At 39.1% G+C, this 19,635-nt stretch overlaps 1 protein-coding gene across 1 annotated transcript in view; it reads left to right on the top strand.

Moving 5' to 3' along the window:
* LOC309835286 (DNA repair-scaffolding protein-like) overlaps nt 1-19,635 on the top strand; it is a gene marked incomplete at its 3' end in the record, with an annotated part of 120,000 nt that overhangs the window by 4,264 nt on the left and 96,101 nt on the right. Inside the window, exons 3-4 of the mRNA XM_082674684.1 lie at nt 3,000-3,179; nt 5,684-5,841. Coding sequence (XP_082530810.1) covers nt 5,821-5,841 — 21 coding nt within the window. The 5' untranslated portion in view covers nt 3,000-3,179; nt 5,684-5,820. The remainder of the gene's footprint in view (nt 1-2,999; nt 3,180-5,683; nt 5,842-19,635) is intronic.

Genomic DNA, 19,635 nt, shown 5'->3' with positions numbered 1-19,635 from the left:
TCTCCTTTTTGCAAGGACAGGTGTCATATTAGATTAGGGCCCACACTAATAATATCGCTTTAGACCCTATCTTCAAATAAGTTCACATTCTTAGATGCTGGGGGTTAGAATTTTAACATATGAATGAGTTTTGGGGGGACACAATTCAGCCTATAACACCAAGTCCTAGCATAGTGCCTAGCACACGTTGGTCACCCAGAAATGTTTATAAATACATGGTAACTATTCTCATAGTCTGGCTGATGTTGTTCCTGGAATTTCGTTGGAATGAGCCTTGATTTCAAGGGCAACCCCTTTTTAGCAAGTAAAATGAATTACTGAGTAATAAATTCCTGGTAGAGGTTAACTATATAAATTATACAGTTAGGGGCCTATAATTTATAGGTTTATGAATTTGTTATATAATCTGAAAATAGTGATAACTTCCTGTCTTACTCCATTCAGGCTCTTATTGTATATAAGAAAAATACTGTAGACTGGGTGGCTTATAAACAAAAGAAATTTATTTCTCACAGTTCTGGGGGCGGAAAGTCAGGACATTGATTTAGTGTCTGGCGAGGACTCGCTTCCTGGTTCATAGCACCTCCCTGCTGCATCCTCATAGGGTAGAAGAGGCTGGGGATCTCTCTGGGGCTTCTTTTGTAGGGCACTAATTCCATTCATGAGGGCTCCACCCTCATGATCTAATTACCCCCTAAAGGCCACACCTCTTAATACCATAACACTGGGATTTGGCTTCAATATGTGAGTTTTAGGGGAACACAAACATTCAGTCTGTAGCATTCTACTTTTTCTTTTTTGATTTACTTGTCCAGATGCATAATAATGAAAAAGATTGATAATGTCTTTGGCAAGTAAGTACACAGCTTAGTTTTATTAGCTCTTTAAATCAATATGAGTTCTTAGGTTATTGTGAATAGTTTATATTTAATTTTTTATTTTGAAGGATAGACAACTTTAGTAATTCTAGATGTTCATGGAACAAAGTAAGTGTTCAGTAAGTGTTTACTATTATTTCATGTTTTTGTGCCTTTGTAAATGTTGATTTTCCAGACATCGTTTTGTCAGTGAATCTTCCTTTCCTGATCAACATAAAGTGGAGCATCCACCTTTTTGGCGCCATCATCATTATACTGTGACATATCTCTAATACAGTATTTAATTTTTCTTTTCATGATCAACTAGTGTTGCCTTTCAGATCATGCATTCCTTGAGGGCAGGAGTTTTCTTTCTTTTTTTTTTTTGTTTCCTCAAGGTTTACTATATCAGAGGTGTTATATAAATAGGTATTTAATGAAGTCACTTAACTTTTGAGCCTGTTTCCTCTTCTGTAAAACTCGAGTTATAATATCTAATCTCTAAACTTTATACTGTATTGAAATGTGACTAAGAGAGTTTTTTTTTTTTTGGTTTTAGCATTATAACTCACCTATCTACTCAATAGGAATAGAAAATTTGATTTTTATTAGACACCTATTCCTTTTCTGATCAAAATCAGTAAAATTTTCTGTTGGACTTCTGGTTCCATCGAGATAGAGTCGCCCTGTTCCTTCTAGGTTTCCTGTCTATCAGAATGGCTAAAATAAAATATAGTGACCACACCAAGTGCTGCTGCTGATGTGAAAAACTGGATCAGTCACACATTGCTGGTGGGACTATAAAATGGCACAGCTGCCCTGGAAAACTGTTCGGCAGTTCATTAACAAGACTAAACGCACAATTACCATACAGCCCAACAATTGCACCCTTAGACATTTATTCTGGAGAATGAAAGTTACAGTCACATAAAATGCTGTACACAGTGTTCATAGTGGCTTCATTTGTCATAGCCCCAAACTGGAAACAACCCAGATGTCCTTCAAGGGTAACTGATTAAACAAGCTGTGGTTCATCCACACCACAGAACACTGCTCAGTAATAAAAAGAAAGTGACTGGTGATACACACAACAGCCTGGTGAATGTCCAGGGAATAATGCTGAGCACAAAAAGCCAGTCCTAAAAGGTAACACAGGTGATTCCATTTATATATTATTCTTGAAATGACAAAATTATAGAAGTGCAAAACTGCCTTGTGGTTGCTAGGGATTGGGAATTGAGGTGGGGAGGGGAGTTATCCTCACAGGGATGGCAGTGTAAGATATCCTCACAGGGATGGAGTTCTCTATCTTGACTATCAGTATCGACATTCTGTGTTGTACTGTGGTGTTCATGATGTTACCATTGGAGGGATTGGGTGAAGCATACACGGGCCCTCTCTGTTATTTCTGACAGCTGTATGTGAACCAACTATTACCTCAAAATAAGTTTAATTAATTAAAATAGTTTGCTGTTAAGTATTTTAAGCAAACTGCTGTTACCAGGGCTCCTAGTATGGCAAAGGAAGCACACAGAAGCATTCCGATTACAGATAATTATTGGTGTGGTTTGTTTTGTGGTTTTTTTTTTTTTTTTGCGGTATGTGGGCCTCTCACTGTTGTGACCTCTCCCGTTGCGGAGCACAGGCTCCGGACGCGCAGGCTCAGCGGCCATGGCTCACGGGCCCAGCCGCTCCGCGGCATGTGGGATCTTCCTGGACCAGGGCACGAACCCACGTCCCCTGCATCGGCAGGTGGACTCTCAACCACCGTGCCACTAGGGAAGCCCTGTTTTGTGTTTCCTTATGGCTTGATGAAATATTCTACGAAATTTTATAGTTTTGTAATTATTCGAAGGTTATTTTTGAGTTTTCATTTGTGCTCCAGTCATTTTCCTTGTCTTTTATGACTTTTCTCAATCATTTTGACTTCTTTTTCTTCTTGTAATTTGGCTTTAATTCAAAGAATCTTAGCCAGGTTGTACATAGACCTTCAGTTCGGAAGATTTGAAATAAGACATTGCTTTCACTATCAGCAGAATATTGTATATTTGTGACTTCAGCAAAGTAACATGTATAAAACTTCATTTTGATCAATAACTGTATCAATTGGCCATTTTTATATTTTCCCTTTTTCTTTTGCAGAACCTACCACATCTAAGAGTACCAGTGGGCTTACAGCTATAACATGGAGTTCCAGTGGAAGTGATCTGTCAGATGAAGATAAAACAATTTTGAAATCACAGAGAGAGAATGGACATGGTTCTAGAATAGGCAGGTTTTATAGCAGGAATATTTTCTCTCCAGAAGATGGGGCCAGTGAAGGTAAATTGATAATTTTGTAAGAAATTTAGTTTCTGTTATAGATTAGATTTTAATAATGGAAGAAACTTACACTCATTTTCTAATATTGATACTTAGCATTTTTAAAAATAATACTGAGTCGCAGCCTCCCAGCCTTTTAGAAACATTTTCTCATAATATTTATCACAATAACTCTAAGAGATAAGTATTACCAGTATTATTTTTACAGTTAACAACTTAAACTTGAACATGTTAGAACTGGTTGGATTCCACTTTGGGTCTCTTTGACCAAGCCAGTTCTCTGAAGTACAGGTACATGTTAGAGATATTGCAGGTTTGGTTCCCGACCACCGCAATAAAGTGAAAGTTGCAGCAAACCGAGTCACATGAATGTTTGGGTTCGCAGTGCACATACAAGTTATGTTTACGTACTACTGTAGTCTATTAAGTGTGCAGCAGCATTATATCTAAAAAGAAATGCACGTACCCTAATTAAAAGGTACTTTATTGCAGAAAAAATGCTAACCATCATCGGAGCCTTCATTCAGCAAGTCGTGTATTTTTGCTGGTGGAGGATCTCGCTTCAGTGTTGATGGCTACTCACTGAAGGCTGGGGTTGGTGTGGCAGTTTCTTGAAATGAGGCAACAATGAAGTTTGCTGCATCGATCGACTCTTTCTTTCATAAACGATTTCTCTGGAGCTTGCTATGCTGCTCGATAGCATTTTAGCCACAGGAGAACTTCTTTGAAAATTGAAGTCAGTCCTCTCAAACCTTGCTGCTGGCTTTATCAACTAAGTTTTTGTAATGTTCTAAATCCTTTGTTGCCATTTCAACAGTCTTCACAGCCTCTTCACCAGGAGTAGATTCCATCTCAAGAAATCACTTTCTTTGCAGATCCATAAGCAGCAGCTCCTCACCTGTTAAGAGTTTTATCCTGAGCTTGCAGCAATTCAGTCACATCTTCAGGCTCCACTTCTAGTTCTACTTCTCTTGTTATTTTCACCACATCTGCAGTCCTTCCTCCACTGAAGTCTTGAACCCCTCAAAGTCATCCATGAGGGTCAGAATCCACTTCTTCCAAACTCCTGTTACTGTGGACATTTTGACCTCTTCCCACTGAATGAATCACAGGTGTTTTTTTTTTTTTTTTTTTTTTTTTGCGGTACGCAGGCCTCTCACTGTTGTGGCCTCTCCTGTTGCGGAGCACAGGCTCTGGATGCGCAGGCTCAGCGGCCATGGCTCACGGGCCTAGCTGCTCCGCGGTATGTGGGATCTTCCCCGACCGGGGCACGAATCTGTGTCCCCTGCATCGGCAGGCGGACTTTCAACCACTGCGCCACCAGGGAAGCCCCACAGATGTTCTTAATGGCATCTAGAATGGAGAATCCTTTTCAGAAGGTTTTCAGGTGACTTTGCCCAGATCCATCAGAGGAATCACTGTCAATAGCAGCTATAGCCTTGCAAAATGAACTTCTTAAATAATAAAACTAGAAAGTTAAAATTATTCCTTGATCCATGGGCTGCAGAGTGGATGTTGTGTTAGCAGGCATGAAAACAACATTCATTCATCGTACAACATCTTCATCAGAGCTCTTGGGTGACCAGGTGCATTGTCAGTGAATATTAATATTTTGAGAGGAGTCATTTTTTCTGAGGAGTAGGTCTCAACAGTGGACTTAAAATATTCAGTAAACTATGTTGTAAACAGATGTGCTGTCATCCAGACTTTGTTGTTCTGTTTATAGAGCACAGGCAGAGTAGATTTAGCATAATTCTGAAGCGCCTTAGGATTTTCAGAATGGTCGATGCGCATTGGCTTAACTTCAAGTCACCAGCTGTTTTAGCCCGTAACAAGACAGTCAGCCTGTCCTTTGTAGCTTTGAAGCCAGGCACTGATTTCTCCTCTTTAGCTGTGAATGTCCTAGATGGCATCTTCTTCTAGTAGAAGGCTGTTTCATCTGCATTAAAAAATCTGTTATTTAGTGTAACCACCGTCATGAATTATCTTTGCTAGATCATCTGGATGACCTGGTGCAGCCTCTACATCAACAGTCACTGCTTGACCTTGCACTTTTATGTCATGGAGATGACTTCTCTCCTTAAGCCTCATGAACCAACGTCTGCTAGCTTTAAACTTTTCTTCTGCACCTTCCTCACCTGTATCAGCCTTCATAGAATTGAGGAGAGTTAGGACCTTGCTCTGGATTAGGCTTTGGCTTAAGGGAATGTTGTTTCTGGTTTGATCTTCTATCCAGACCATTAAAACTTTCTCCATATCAACAATAATGCTGGAGAAACTCTAGAAGAATACAAAAACAACTAACAGAAGTAGTTACCTGAGAATTGGGGTAGGGGTAAGAGTTGGGAGAAATGGGATGTTTATAGATAAGAGTAGGAGTATACTTTCTGCTGTCTTTTAATATATTTTAAAACTGTTGAACAACATGGATCTTTTACAGCTATAGAGGAAGAATAGATTTCAAACACATTAAAGATATTTAAAATTAAAATTGTATTTTTTAGATGATCTCCAGGTTATTGACTGGGAGATTGACAGTGACAGGGAAGATACATGTGATGAATTTGAAGACCGTGAGAGTGTGGTGGAAATATCTGACCGTGCTTCTTGTACAAGCAGTCGTTCTTTGACACCTCCAGAGATGCTGCTTGAACTTCCTAAGGTAAGAACGAATTGTTTCCAACTTTCCATTCTGTCTATGGCATTTGTTAGTCACAGCCTTTGGTGTTTTGTTTGAAACTCCTTCCTCAGGGACTACCACTTTTGACTCTGTGGATTATTTTGTTCTTTACCTCCTTTTCTCTAAATAACATGCTTGTAATGTGCTTTTTAAAAAATATATATATTTATTTTACTTTTGGCTGCCTTGGGTCTTAGTTGCGGCCTGTGAGATCTTTTGTTGTGGTGCACCGGCTTCTCTCTAGTTGTGGCACATGGGCTCCAGAGTGCATGGGCTCTGTAGTTGTGGTGCGCAGGCTCACTAGTTGCGGCTCGTGGACTTTAGTTGCCCCGCGGCATATGGGATCTTAGTTCCCTGACCAGGGATCAAACCCGTGTCCCCTGCATTGGAAGGCAGATTGCTAACCATTGGACCACCAGGGAAGTCCCTGTAATGTGCTTTTAAACGTGGATAAATACTGAGTACTTTTCTCCTCACCCACTCTCGCCTCTGCTACACATGGGACTTTCCCATCCCTCTGTTCCCCCAGGACAGATGTCTCATGGTCTGGTTACATTAGATTCAGCATTATGCAATTCTGAATAATAATATTCATAACAAGACAACTATTAATTGTGATTTTCCTTCCCACCTTTTCATTTTTGTTGGAGTTAATCATTTGGGTTTTTGTTTGCCTAATTTTACTTATCATGAATAAAACTCTTAATTTTACTTATCATGAATAAAACTCTGATTTTTCACCATTGTTCAGTTCTCCCATTAAGATTTTCACACATAGCAGGCATTCTACTAGTTCTTTAAAAAAAAGTTTAAAAAATATTTTATTGAAGTATAGTTGATTTACAGTGTTGTGTTAATTTCTGCTGTATAGTAAAGTGATTCAGTTATATGTATTCTTTTTCATGTTCTTTTCCATTATGGTTTATCACAAGATACTGAATAGAGTTCCCTGTGCTCTACAGTAGGACCTTGTTGTTTATCCATCCTATATGTAATAGTTTGCACCTGCTAATCCCAAACTCCCAATCCTTCCCTCCCCCACCCCTCCCCCTTGGCAACCACAGGTCTGTCCTCTATGTTTGTGAGTCTGTTTCTGTTTTGTAGATATGTTGATTTGTGTCATAGTTCGGATTCCACCTATAAGTGATATCATATGGTATTTGTCTTTGTCTGACTTACTTCACTTAGCATGATAATCTCTAGGTCCATCCATGTAGCTGCAAATGGCATTATTTCATTCTTTCTTATGGCTGAGTAGTATTCCATTGTAATTATATACCACATCTTCTTTATCCTTTCAGCATTCTATTCGTTTTGTTTTTATGGAGAACTGTTTCCCACAACCTCCTAGCCGCTCGAATTTCAACTCAGAGTCCTCTGTGCTTTGTGAATGTAGCCACCCTTGAGTCACCCTTCACCGTCTTTTGGGGGAATTCCCTTCACCTCGCTCCTGCATGGAGCAACTTTATCCTGGACTCCTCTTTCTTGGTTGTTACTCTCATTTTGATTGAGCACATCTTCCACTAGCTTCCAAGAAAGGATTTATGGAAGATAATTTTTTGAGACTTGTCATGTCAGAAGATGCATTCATCACACTTTAATGTGTGATTGAAAATTTATATAGAATTTTAGGTTGGAAATTATTTTTCTTTAGAATTTTGAAGGCATTGCTTCATTGTCTTCTAGTTCCAGAGTTGCTATCAAGAAGCCTGAAGCTCTTCTCACTCTTGATCTTTTAAGTTTTTCTTATTCCTTGTTTTAAACTGTTTGATTGTGATATGCCTATAGGTGTGGTTTTCTGCTTGGAGTTCGTCAAGCTTCTTGGATCTGTGGTTTGTCTGGGATCCCCAAGCTCACTTCTGGGTTCAGTGATTTGCTAGGAAGACACTCAGAACTTAGCATACAGTCATACTCACAGCTATGATTTATTACAGTGAAAAGATACAAAAGTAAAATCATCACTCTTCCAAGAGTCTTTTTCCAGTGGCGTCATACAGGGGATGCTTAACTGCTCCAGCAGAGAGTTTTGACAGTATATGTGCAGTGTTGTCTGCCGGGGGTGCTCATCGGTGACTCAGTGCCAACGGTTTTTATCAGGGGAGCTCTCTGCCTAACATGCGCCAGAATTTCAGTTTTCAGGATGGAAAACAGGTATTCAACATAAGCCATATTGTTTGCACAGGTTAGGCACAGGGAGATACTCTTATCATTGGGGAATGGTGGGAATCATCCTGAAATCTAAGTTCCCAGAGGTAGGCAAGGACCAACATTGTAAGCGGGGCTTTCTAGGGATACCTGTCTCGGGTCTGCTAAGTTAACTCTCCTCTTCACATGGGTTCAAAGGTTTCATCACATTTGGAGAGTTTTTTGCCTTTATTCAACACTTTTTTTTCTGACTCCCTTTTCCTTTCCTTCTGTGACTCAAATTATACGTATGTTATTTAGGCTCCTTGATATCGCGTCATGTATTATCGACACTGTGCTCATTTTTTCCCCTCTCTGTTTCATTTTGAGTGGTTTCTATTGCTATACCTTCAAGTTTGATAATCTTTTCTTCCTGTAGTGTCTAATCTGCTGTTAATACTATCCAGTGTATTTGTCAGCTCTAAAAGTTTGATATGTCATTTTATCTTGTCCATGTCTCTCCTTAACACGATCATACATTTGTCTGTGTTTTGAACATAAAGAGTATAATAGTTGTTTTAACGGCTTTTTCGGTAAATCTGTCATCTGTAATTTCTGTGTCTGTTTCTATTGATTGGTATTTCTTTTCATTATGGGTTGTATTTTTCTGCTTCTTTATTTACATGCATGGAAATTTTTCAGTAGATACCAAATATTTTGAATTCTATGTTGTTGGGTGCCGGATTTTTAAAAAAAATTATTTTAATTTTGGCTTTGTTCTGTGGTGCAGTTACCTGGAAACAGTTTCATCCTTTTAGGTGTTGCTTTATGATTTATTAGGTGGGTCTGGGGAAGTACACAGTCTTATATCCCACTACTGAAGCAAGACCTTCCTGAGGTCTGTGTAATTCTCTGAATTATGGGTTTTTTCCAGTCAGGTTAACGGTTACGGTTTCCTGACCCTGTGTGAATAGTGGGCACTGTTCTTCTAATACTTCCAAATGGTTCTTTCGCTGGTCTAGTGTTGTTTCTTTATATGCACATGCTGATCAGTACTCTTCTGTACACTTGAGGGGGATGATTGGGGTTCTCTGTGCAACTCTGGCTTTTCTGGTACTCTGTGCTATGAACTCTAGCTGCTTTTGTCTCCATGGACTCTCAGCTCTGTCTCTTCAACTCAGGGAGCTCACCAGGTTCCACCTCAGTTCTCCCTCCCTACTGTGTGGTTTGGAAATTCTCTCAAGAAAGTAAGCTGGGGCAATTATAGAGCTCAGTTCGTTGTTTCCCAGCTTTCAGGGGTTAGTGTTCTTCTTGCCTGATGTCCCATGTCTTGAAAACCATTGTTTCAAGTATTTTGTCTCTTTTCTTTTCTTTTCTTCTTGATTGTTTCAGGCAGGAGGATAAACCCATTCCCTGTTATTCCATCATGGCCATCAACCTGATCTTTCCAGGCAGTCGAGCACATGAAAAGGTGCTCATCATCATTAGTCATTAGGGACATGCAAATCAAAACCATAATGAGATCTTACTATGTACCCATTAGTATGGCTGTTACCCATAAATGGGAAAAAAAGTGTTGAGGATGTGGAGAAATTGGAACCCTTGTGCACTACTGGTGGGAATGTAAAGTGATGCAGCCACTGTGGAAAACAGTTCGGTGGTTTCTCAAAAGTTAAAAATAGAATTACCATATGACCTAGTAATTTTGCTTCTGGACATATACCCAAAAGAATTGAAAGCAGGGACTCAGACACTTGTACATTGATGTTCATAGCAGCATTATTCACAATGGCCAAATGGTGGAAACAACCCAGATATCCATCAACAGATGAACGAATAAACAAAATGTGTGTGTATGTATATTGTCTACTAAAGAAATATTCACAGCATAAAAGTTGAGAGTTATGTTTTATTCGGCACGAATTTTTAGGACTTCAAGCCCGGGAGGCAGCATCTCAGGTAACCCTGAGAGAACTGCTCCGAGGAGGCGAGGGGGGGAGCCTGGTTATATCGGAGTTTTGCAACCAAGGGCAGGTGGTTAGAACGTCAAAAGATTATTTTTAATTAAAGTAAACTAGGCATCTCATGTAAAGGAATTTAACACTTTTCTATGTATGGGAAGATGAAAGAGTCTGAGCACACTGAAATCGTTCCTTTGATATATACCTCAGCTGTCTGGGGCCGGTATCCTGTGTTTTCATATCCTGAGTTCCCTCAGGGCTCACCACCTCACCGTAGGCTGGTGGCTGCAATCACTGATGACTGTGACATCCTTTGTTTACTGATATGCAGTCAGTATTCCATTTCTCAACATGTATGTATATTTTTGTATATATATCTACATATATGTATATGTATGTATATATGTATGTTACTGAACCAAACTTGGGTCCACTTGCCCACGTGTACTAAAGCCAATCTATTGACACTGGCTTGTGGTGAGGGAAAGTACAGTGTTTATTGCATGGCGCCCCAACATGGGGCTGAGCAAGGAGAACAGGTGGCTCATGCTCAAAAGACCCAGAGTCCCCAAAGGCTTTCGGGGAAAAGTTTTTAAAGACAGGGTGAGTGAGAGGGTTGCAGGGTGCCTGATCAGCTTGTGGACATTTTTCAGATTGGTTGGTGGTGAAGTAATCAGGAGTCACCATCGTCAACCTTCTGGTTCCGTCCAGTCTGGGGCCTGTGTGCTTGTGGTCAGCATGCAGCTCACTTATTCCACCTGGTGGGGGTTTCAGTGTCAGCAGAACAGGTCAAGGACATGGCTCAGCATGTTATCTATAGCTGATGCGGAAGAACTAAAGGCCCTTCACTTTGTTTAATGGCTAAACTATTATTATTTTATCTTGCCTGACTGTTTTGCTTTGTTTCTTCGTTATCTCACATCTCGAATTAAATTTGTTCTTTGGAACTTGGGGAAGTCCTAGGAGGCTGAAGCTTTCCTACAAACAAGAGGCCGGGTACTCAGCAGTGTCCTGCTCTGTTTCGCCTACAGCAGGCTATTATTCAGCATTCAAAAGGAATGAAATTCTGATACATGGTACAATGTGGATGAAACTTGAAAACATTAAGCTATGTAAATTTTTTTTTTTTTTTGCGGTACACGGGCCTCTCACCTTTGCAGCCTCTCCCGTTGCGGAGCACTGGCTCCGGACGCGCGGGCCCAGCGGCCATGGCTGACGGGCCCAGCCACTCCGCGGCATGTGGGATCCTCCCGGACCGGGGCACGAACCCGTGTCCCCTGCATCGGTAGGCGGACTCCCAACTGCTGCGCCACCAGGGAAGCCCTATGTAGATTTTTTTCTTGGCTTGTTTTTAGGGGAAATATTCTGTCACTTAAGGATATACTTATCCTTTGAAAGCTGCTGTAAATAACCACTTCTGAAGGACTGTAATGCTACATGGTAGAGATGCCGGGTGCTAGACTGAGTTTACTAACTCAGCAAACTCTTGCATACAGGTTTTGTAGTGCTTGCAATTCAAGTTTATACCTTGTTAAAATTACAAATTACAGTATGACACAGACTTTTCAGGGTTGCTCTTGAATAATAGAGTTGAGTTATAAGAAGTGAGTGGCAAGCCTCCATAGTTCTCCAAAAGTGTGTCTCTGGGTGGTAGGATTATTGGAGAAGTTTATTTTCTTTTTTGCTATATTTATTTCATAAATAAAAAAACAAAAGCACAACAGTCATTGGTTTTTCCCTCAAGGAAGACAGAGAATCAAATCACGTATAGTGAACATATACTGGGCCTTACATTGTACTAATTGCTTTATGTAAGTGTATTAGTCCCTTTGAGCTGCTGTAGCAAAAATACTACAGACTGGGTGGCTTAAGCAACAGAAATTTATTTCTGACAGTTTTGGAGGCTGGGAAGTTCCGCCATCTAGGAGCCAGCAGATATGGTTTCTGTTGAGGATCCATAGCTGTCTTCTCACTGTGTCCTCAAATGATGGAGTGGGCGAGGGGTCTCCCTGGGTCCTTTTAATAAGGGCATTAATCCCATTCAGGAGGGCTACACCTAAAGGCTTCACTTCCAAATACCATCACATTGGGGATTAGGTTTCAACATGCAGTTTATAGCAGTACATTTTCCATTTGAGCCTTAAAACAATCTTGTGAAGTCAATGCTGTTATGCCCAATTGTCAGACAGGAAACTGTTAGAAAATTATGTGACTGTGACCAAGTTATGTAGTAAACAAGGCAGCTGTGAAACTTTGCAACAAAAATATTCAGGTGTTGTTTGAATGCCTCAGAATCTACATAGATTGCTTTCTTATGTTGGAAGAAGCTTGCGCATGGGCAGAACTTTGAAAGATATGGTCATAGAAAAGAGAAGACCTTGGCTTACTTTGTATTTAAAAATTCAAGACTTCTCTATGTAGTTTCTCATCAAGTACATTTGTCTTTATTAATAGTCATGTATGTTAAAAATATAACATACTACGTTGTCATTGAAAACTGACTCAAAAAATGGATTTCTCCAAGCAGGCATTGGGAGGCATTCCTATAATGTGGGAATTGTGGTTTGCCTAATCATAGCAGTGTTCTCTAGACCTTAACTCCTGCCTCCTTTTCTTCCTTTCTTTCCTCATACAGGAACAAAGATTCAATTATTTTCCTTATTTTCTTCAAGCTGCTCTTAAATCTTTTTCTAATGCTCTTGCTGTCCTGAATTCCATGGGGGTTTCCAGCTGCCTGATGACATCTTTGTGTGGATGTCCTAAAGTTACTGCAAGTCTAAGAGTCCGAAGTCCTGTCCCTCTTCCTTTTAACCCAGGCTCATCCTCTTCATGCGTTTTTGGGCCTAGTTCATCGTTTTTCTTTTTCACTGCCCAAATCTATTCATTATCAGGTCATGCAGATTTGGCCTCAAAACCACAGCATCCCCACCACTTCTGCCCTAAATTGGGCCCTTTCATCTGTTGTCCGTTTTGTTTCAGTTGCTTCATAACTGATTTCTTAGCTTACATCTTTTTGTTAGATTCATCTTAATAAACATTATGACCTTATCATTCACTTATTGAAACACTTTTCAATGGTACCCCATTGCCTGAAAGTCAAGGTCCATGTAACTTGACCTTTACAGTTTAGCCTCAGGCCCTTAAAATGAATGAGGTGGAGTATATACTATATGATTGTCTTTATATAAAATTCTAAAAAGTGCAGATGATTCTATAGTGAGAAAGCAGGTCAGTGGTTTATTGGGAATGAGGGTGGAGGAGACGGATGGATTACAATGGGACATGAGGAAAGTTCTGGGGGTGATGGAAATGTTTATCTTGATAATGGTAGTATTTTCACAGGAGTGTACATATGTCAAAACATTGAATAAATATGTGTAGTTTAGTGTGCTTAAGTTTTATACTTCATTAAAATTGATAAAACATTTTGTAAAGTATAAGAAAGATGTAGGTCTATGTGCTTATGAAATAATATTCAAAATACTTTGTTAAATGACAAAAACAGGATATAGAATACTTGTGTAGAAAAATGGAAAGAATGTATGTTTATATGGACTGTCTCTGGATTGAGGAAACTTTTTTCTTGTATGTTGTTTTGAATTTTGAACCATGTACATATATTGCTTGCATTAAAAAAAATTTTAAAGGACAGTTTACACTTCTATCCAGAATATAGTGAGAACTTCTACAGAACAGTAAAGAAAAGATAAATAGCCCAGTTGAAAATCAGGTGAAGGATAGGAAAGGGAAACCTGAATGACTAATGAGCATGTGAAAAGATGCTCAGTGTCACTAGTTGTATGAGAAGTGCAAATTAAAAATGAGATACTACATTTTCATCAGATTGCCAAAAAAAAAAGTCTGACAGTGCCTAATGTCAGGAGTGTGGCTCAATAGGAATAGTTGCTGTTGGAATGTAAATTGGTGCAGCCATTAGTAAAGCTGAAGATGTTCATATTTTATCACCCCACAATTTTGCCTTAGATAAATATCCTTGATTTTTTTCAAAATGGCTTATGACCCATCAGTGGATGCTGTAATTGATTCAATGACTTAAAAATAGAATGGAATAAAATAGACTACATTAGAATGTATGACAGTAAGAGTATTTTTTGTGAAACTCTAGGTTCAGATTTATTAGTATACATGTGTTGGATCACAATATGAATGTATGTTTTACTGTGGTTCTTGACCAAAAAGTTTGAAAGCCACTGTTCAGAGAAATTTTCACATATGCCCAAAGAAGATATGTACAAGAATATATGTTCAAGGACATTTATTTTAGTATTGTTTATAAGAGAAAGAAATGTAGGAAAGTAACCTAATTTTCTGTGAACACATGCAAATTGTGGTACATTTGTATAGTGGAGAGCTGTAGCTACCATCATGGTTAATGCTGAGGAAGTTAGCCAGCTTGCCGAAGGCTATGTGTAGTTTGATGCTACGTTACTTGAAGTTTACAAACATGCAGAACTGTAGTTCATACTGATAACGGGACAACCTTGGAGAAGAGGGAGGTTTTCGCTAGACCCATTTTTCAATCCTAAGGTAAGGTCACTTTGCACCATCATTCCCTACAGTGCAGCTATGGAAATGGGCTTGTACTGTACTTGTGTCTGTACTGGGACCATGCTTCCCATGGGCTGGTCCCAGCCATTGACTGAATATACCAGGGTTGTGACAACAGTCACACAGAACCGCTCGAGGGATGACTTTGAATTGAAGACAGCATCAGCTAAGCTAAAATCTCCTAGAGCTGTGCTGCAGTCAGAGACTCTTCTACCCTGTCCTCTTTCCTTCTCCTCCTCCTTTCATAGTTGTCAGACCTGCATTGTGGTCTTAAAGTTCTCCTTGACTCCTGCTTTCTCCCCTTTGTCCTTCACAGGTGTTTCCTCCAATAAATCTCTTCTGTAGCTGTTGCTGTCTTGGCATCTACCTTTCAAGAGACTTTAACTCATATATCTGCATACCCTCTGCCCAGTATCTTGCAGTCACATCAGCAGTTATTTCCTAATGCTTCCCTATACTGATACCTAAAGCCATTCTCTTCTGTTCATTGAATATTTCAAGGAGGTCAAAAGAAGTAAAATGTGATGTGCAGTTTTTGTAGACTTGCGTCTACTTAACGTTTGTTTGTCTTTGAATTTCTGTAGCAGCATGCCCTGAGAACATCTGGTGGTGAAGTGGGCCAGTGAGCCTGGGAAGGGATGGCAGCCAATCAAGGCATCAATATCAACAAGTTACCATTGTGGGTAACTTAGTACTGCTGGAAACCTCTGGAAGCATCAGAATTATCCCACCAGAGGGGCAGGGAAGCTGGGGTATTTATGTACAGATGCCTTCATTCCTTGGCTGAGGGCTGCTCCGTGGTGGAGTTGGGGGATAGGAGTTTTTCCTAATTTTTACAGACTACTGAACAGGTGGAAAAAATGGGTTCCAGCAGCCAGATGAAGCCCTGATGCAAAGAAATGGGGGTGTTGGAAGTTGGAAATAGGGCCAGCATCACTGAAGACATAGGGGAGGAGTTGGGCGTTGACAGGGTCAGCTACAGTGTTAAAATGAGCCATGCACGTTGATTAACACGGAGGGGGAAGACTTATACCATAATTAGGAATTTTATAACTATTACTTAGCTCTTCAGAAACAAAACCTCCCTTATATAACTCATGAGGCTATTACTTTTGCCTCTCATGCATGCTTGTAGAAATGGAATGTATGGGGGGTGGGAGGATACTTACTCTACAGAAGAACTGTATTTTAACTGAGTGGGAAGCCTTGATTGTAATTCAGGTCTATCTTGAATTCCTTTCCCTGGGCGGAGTGAGGGATGTTTTTGAACTAGGAAACATATGCCTGTAAGCTTGATTCCACCAGTTCTCTGGAATAGAGTTCTACTAGTCCTATGTAAAGGTGACTGAACTCATAACAACAGCAGCAGATAATATTGAGAGTGCTTCTGATGTGGGGCTCTCCTCTAAGTGCTTTGCTATATACATTAGCTTATTTAAACCTCACCATAACTCCGTGAGCTGGGAGCTATTATCATTCCTGTTTTCCAGATGAGGATTCTAAAGCACGGAGAGATTAAGTAATTTTCCTGTGGCTATAAGTGACTGAACCTAGATTCTAACTCAGGCACTCTGGCTTCAGAGCTCTGGTCCTGACGTTGTTACAGTGTCAATTATAGTAGTAGCAATGATAACATTAATAACAATACAGTAACCCTGAGTTATTACTATATGCGAGGCCCTTTGGTAAGTGCTGATCATGTTGTGTAGATGTAGTTATTAGCCCCATTTTACAGATGAGGGAATCGAGACATAGCCAGTAAATAGCAGAATGAGGTTCCAACTAATGTAGTCTGATCCCAAATTCTCTTAATTACTTATGTTGTTTTTCTTGCAATATAGCGTACTTACATAACTTGGAAGAAAAGCATGATGAAAATCAAAGACCATAACTTCTGTTTCTAATGTTGCCGTTTAGGACATTTGACAAATGTGGTTGATTACTGGTGTTGCTTCCTATTGTTCAGTATTGCTGTCTGGGTTTTCAATTTATGTGTCTTCCAAGAACCACTCCTATAGAGGGCAGCAGAGATGCAGCAGTGGGTTTTCTATGTAATGCACATTTTTCTGGAAGTGTGAAGAAAATTGGATTTAGGTGAGCTTTGTTATGTAATTCTCTTGTACTTTATGTAGTGAGTCCTATGCAAATACAGGCTTGCAGACTTCATAAATATCAGATAACCCGAGTGAGGTTTGGGTTTTTGTTGAAGATGCGCAATAGAAGCTGAGTGGCTCAAACAAGATCTGAAAGCTGTAGTTTTAAGAGAAAGCAAATTTGTTTTTCAAATTTGAAATATGGATTCATTGTTATAAAACAGATGTTTTCTTTGTACTCTTAACAATAGGGGCAGAACAGATGATTCAGTATCTCACAGAATATGGAATATGGAAAAGTTTTAACAAAATTAGAATAAGCAAAATTTTATATTCTTACATGGGAGGATATTGAGAAAGTGATCTGGCAAACTTCAAATATATTTGTAAATTGAATGAGCATATTTGTAATTCTTTATATTTGTATGAAAGTTTGAAAGTAATACATTTAATTTCACTTCTAATCATTTTTAATGATGAATTAGAATAAAATGATGACTAAATATGTACTAATTGTTAATGTCTGAGAACTGTCCAATGTATACAACATGTATAGAGTTGAAATAATTAATCAAGATCAAAAGCACACATTTTAGAAACCCTCTCTAAAATATTATTATGTTTGTATAAAAATGACAATTTAGTGCTTGTAAAGGGAAATATATGGAGTTTTTAGTCTTGATGTTGTTTGATTATATTTTAAAGATTTCATTGTAGAAACATTACACTTAAGAAACAAATTCATACTGCAGTGTGTTCTTGTGGTAAAAAAAGGAGGACCCTTAGGAGTTGTATTGAGGAGCAGGTATCTTTTTTTGTTGTTACTTAATATTACAATTTTATGTGCATATATCTGTGATCTATCTGTTCATGATCTGAAAACATTATAGCATATTTTGGCTTTTATTCTCCTTAAGAAAGTGAGTATGTGCCAATATCATTTGTAGCATCTGTTTCAGAACTTAACATCCTTATTTTTCCACATCTCCCTTCTTAATTGGCTAAACTTGAGCTTATGACATAGCAGGACAGGGACTTCGTCATTTTTTTTTTTTTTTACTATAAATCTTCCTCCTATTTCGCTGTCACCCTGTCATCCCATTTCCCTTCATTTTCCTTTCATTGCCCAAATTCATTTGTTTTCTGGTATAAGAAGGAGCAGAATAGAAAAAGGACTGCTGTAGGAATTAATATTACACCTGTATAAATTTAAAAATAGTGAGTCATCATAGCATGACTTTTATAGTCCTCTAGTTTTCTAATTAAAAAAAAAATCCTTAGGAGTTCCACTTTCAGTAATGACAGAGCAGCATGTGTCAGATTACTTTTCTTGCAAATAACAGTGACAAATTCTGGACATACAACGTGTATTAAATGTATTTTTGAAATAGAGTTTATAAAAATATAAAAAGAATATAAAAATATTTAAAGACACAGTAGAAGGGGAAGACAGCTTGCAGAAACTGGAGGGGTTGACACTTTGAAGATGAGAATGGCACAAACCAGGAGAGTTTTTCATTTTTCACTGCTTTTCACCCAGGGGCAGGCCCCCATCAGTGTTGTTCAGGGTGGCTAAACTTGGATAGAAATCACAACACAGAGTTTGGGGTGGCTGCAGGAGCTTAAAAGGTAGAGAGTGTAAAGTAGAACCTCCCAGCGAGAACTACAAATGCATATAAATCTTACAGGATATAAGAACTGCACAGATTTCAGTCGCTTTCCACCACATGGGAGAAAGCAGTGTGCAGAGTGAGTACAGCCGAGTTAACTGACATTTTAGCAAAAAAGTAAATACTCTTCAGAAGAGCATAATAGAATCCAAAGTCTAAAATAGCCACTAATAATGACCAGGATACACTCCACATTTATTAGACAAACACAGATACATACACATGTAAACCAAGAAACATGTGACTTATACTTAAGTGAAAAGGCAATTAATTGAGACAGACCCTGATATGACTCATATATTAGAATTAGCAAGTCTTGTAATTCTGTTCTGGGACATAAAGAAAAATATGCACATGATGAATGCACAGACCAAAAAACTTGGCAGAAAAATAGGAATTGGAAAAAAGGAACCAAATGAAAATTCTATAATTAAATGTACAATACCTGAAATAAAACTTCCATTAGATGAGATTACAGAAGATTGGGAAAAAATAAAAGTCAGTGATCTTGATAGATCAGTGGAAATTATTCAATCTGAAAAAGTGGAAAAGGAGATTTTAGAAAATGAAGCTAGTCTCAGTGACTGGTAGGACAATGTAAAAAGGTCCAACAACACATGTTTAATGGAGTCCTTAAAGTGGCAGAGAGGAAAAATTGGAGCAAAAATTTTTGGAAAAATGATGGCTGATAATTTCCCCAAATTGGGGAAAGGCATATATTTACATATTCAAGATGCTCAGTGAATTTCAAACAAGATAAATACAAGAAAATACATTTAGTCACTTCATAGTCAAGATGTTGAAAATGATAGAGGAAATATCTTGAAAGCATCCTGAGAAATGGTACAGTGATAACAAATGGTCTCTACTACTTATCAGAAACAGTGCAGGCCAGCAGGCTACAGAACACGTTTAACGTGCTGGAAAAACAAAAGTCAACCCAAAATTCTATAATCAGTGAAAATAATCATTCAAGAATGAAGGCAGAGACCTTCAAGATGGAGGAGTAAGACGTGGAGATCACCTTCCTCCCCACAAATACATCAGAAATACATCTACATGTGGAACAACTCCTACAGAACACCTACTGAACGGTGGCAGAAGACCTCAGACTTCCCAAAAGGCAAGAAACTCCCCACATACCTGGGGAGGGCAAAAGAAAAAAGATAAAACAGAGACAAAAGAATAGGGGGGACGGAACCTGCACTTTGGAGAGGGAGCTGTGAAGGAGGAAAAGTTTCCACACACTAGGAAGCCCCTTCACTGGCAGAGATGGGGATGGGGCGGGGGGAAGCTTTGGAGCCATGAAGGAGAGCGCAGCAACAAGGGTGCAGAGGACAAAGCGGAGAGATTCCCACA

Source organism: Grampus griseus (genome assembly GCF_964374135.1).
Source record: "Grampus griseus genome assembly, chromosome: 17".
NCBI classification, from domain to species: Eukaryota; Metazoa; Chordata; class Mammalia; order Artiodactyla; family Delphinidae; genus Grampus; species Grampus griseus.
Note: the sequence above shows the minus strand (reverse complement) of the source record. Positions and strands in the feature narration are given on the sequence as shown.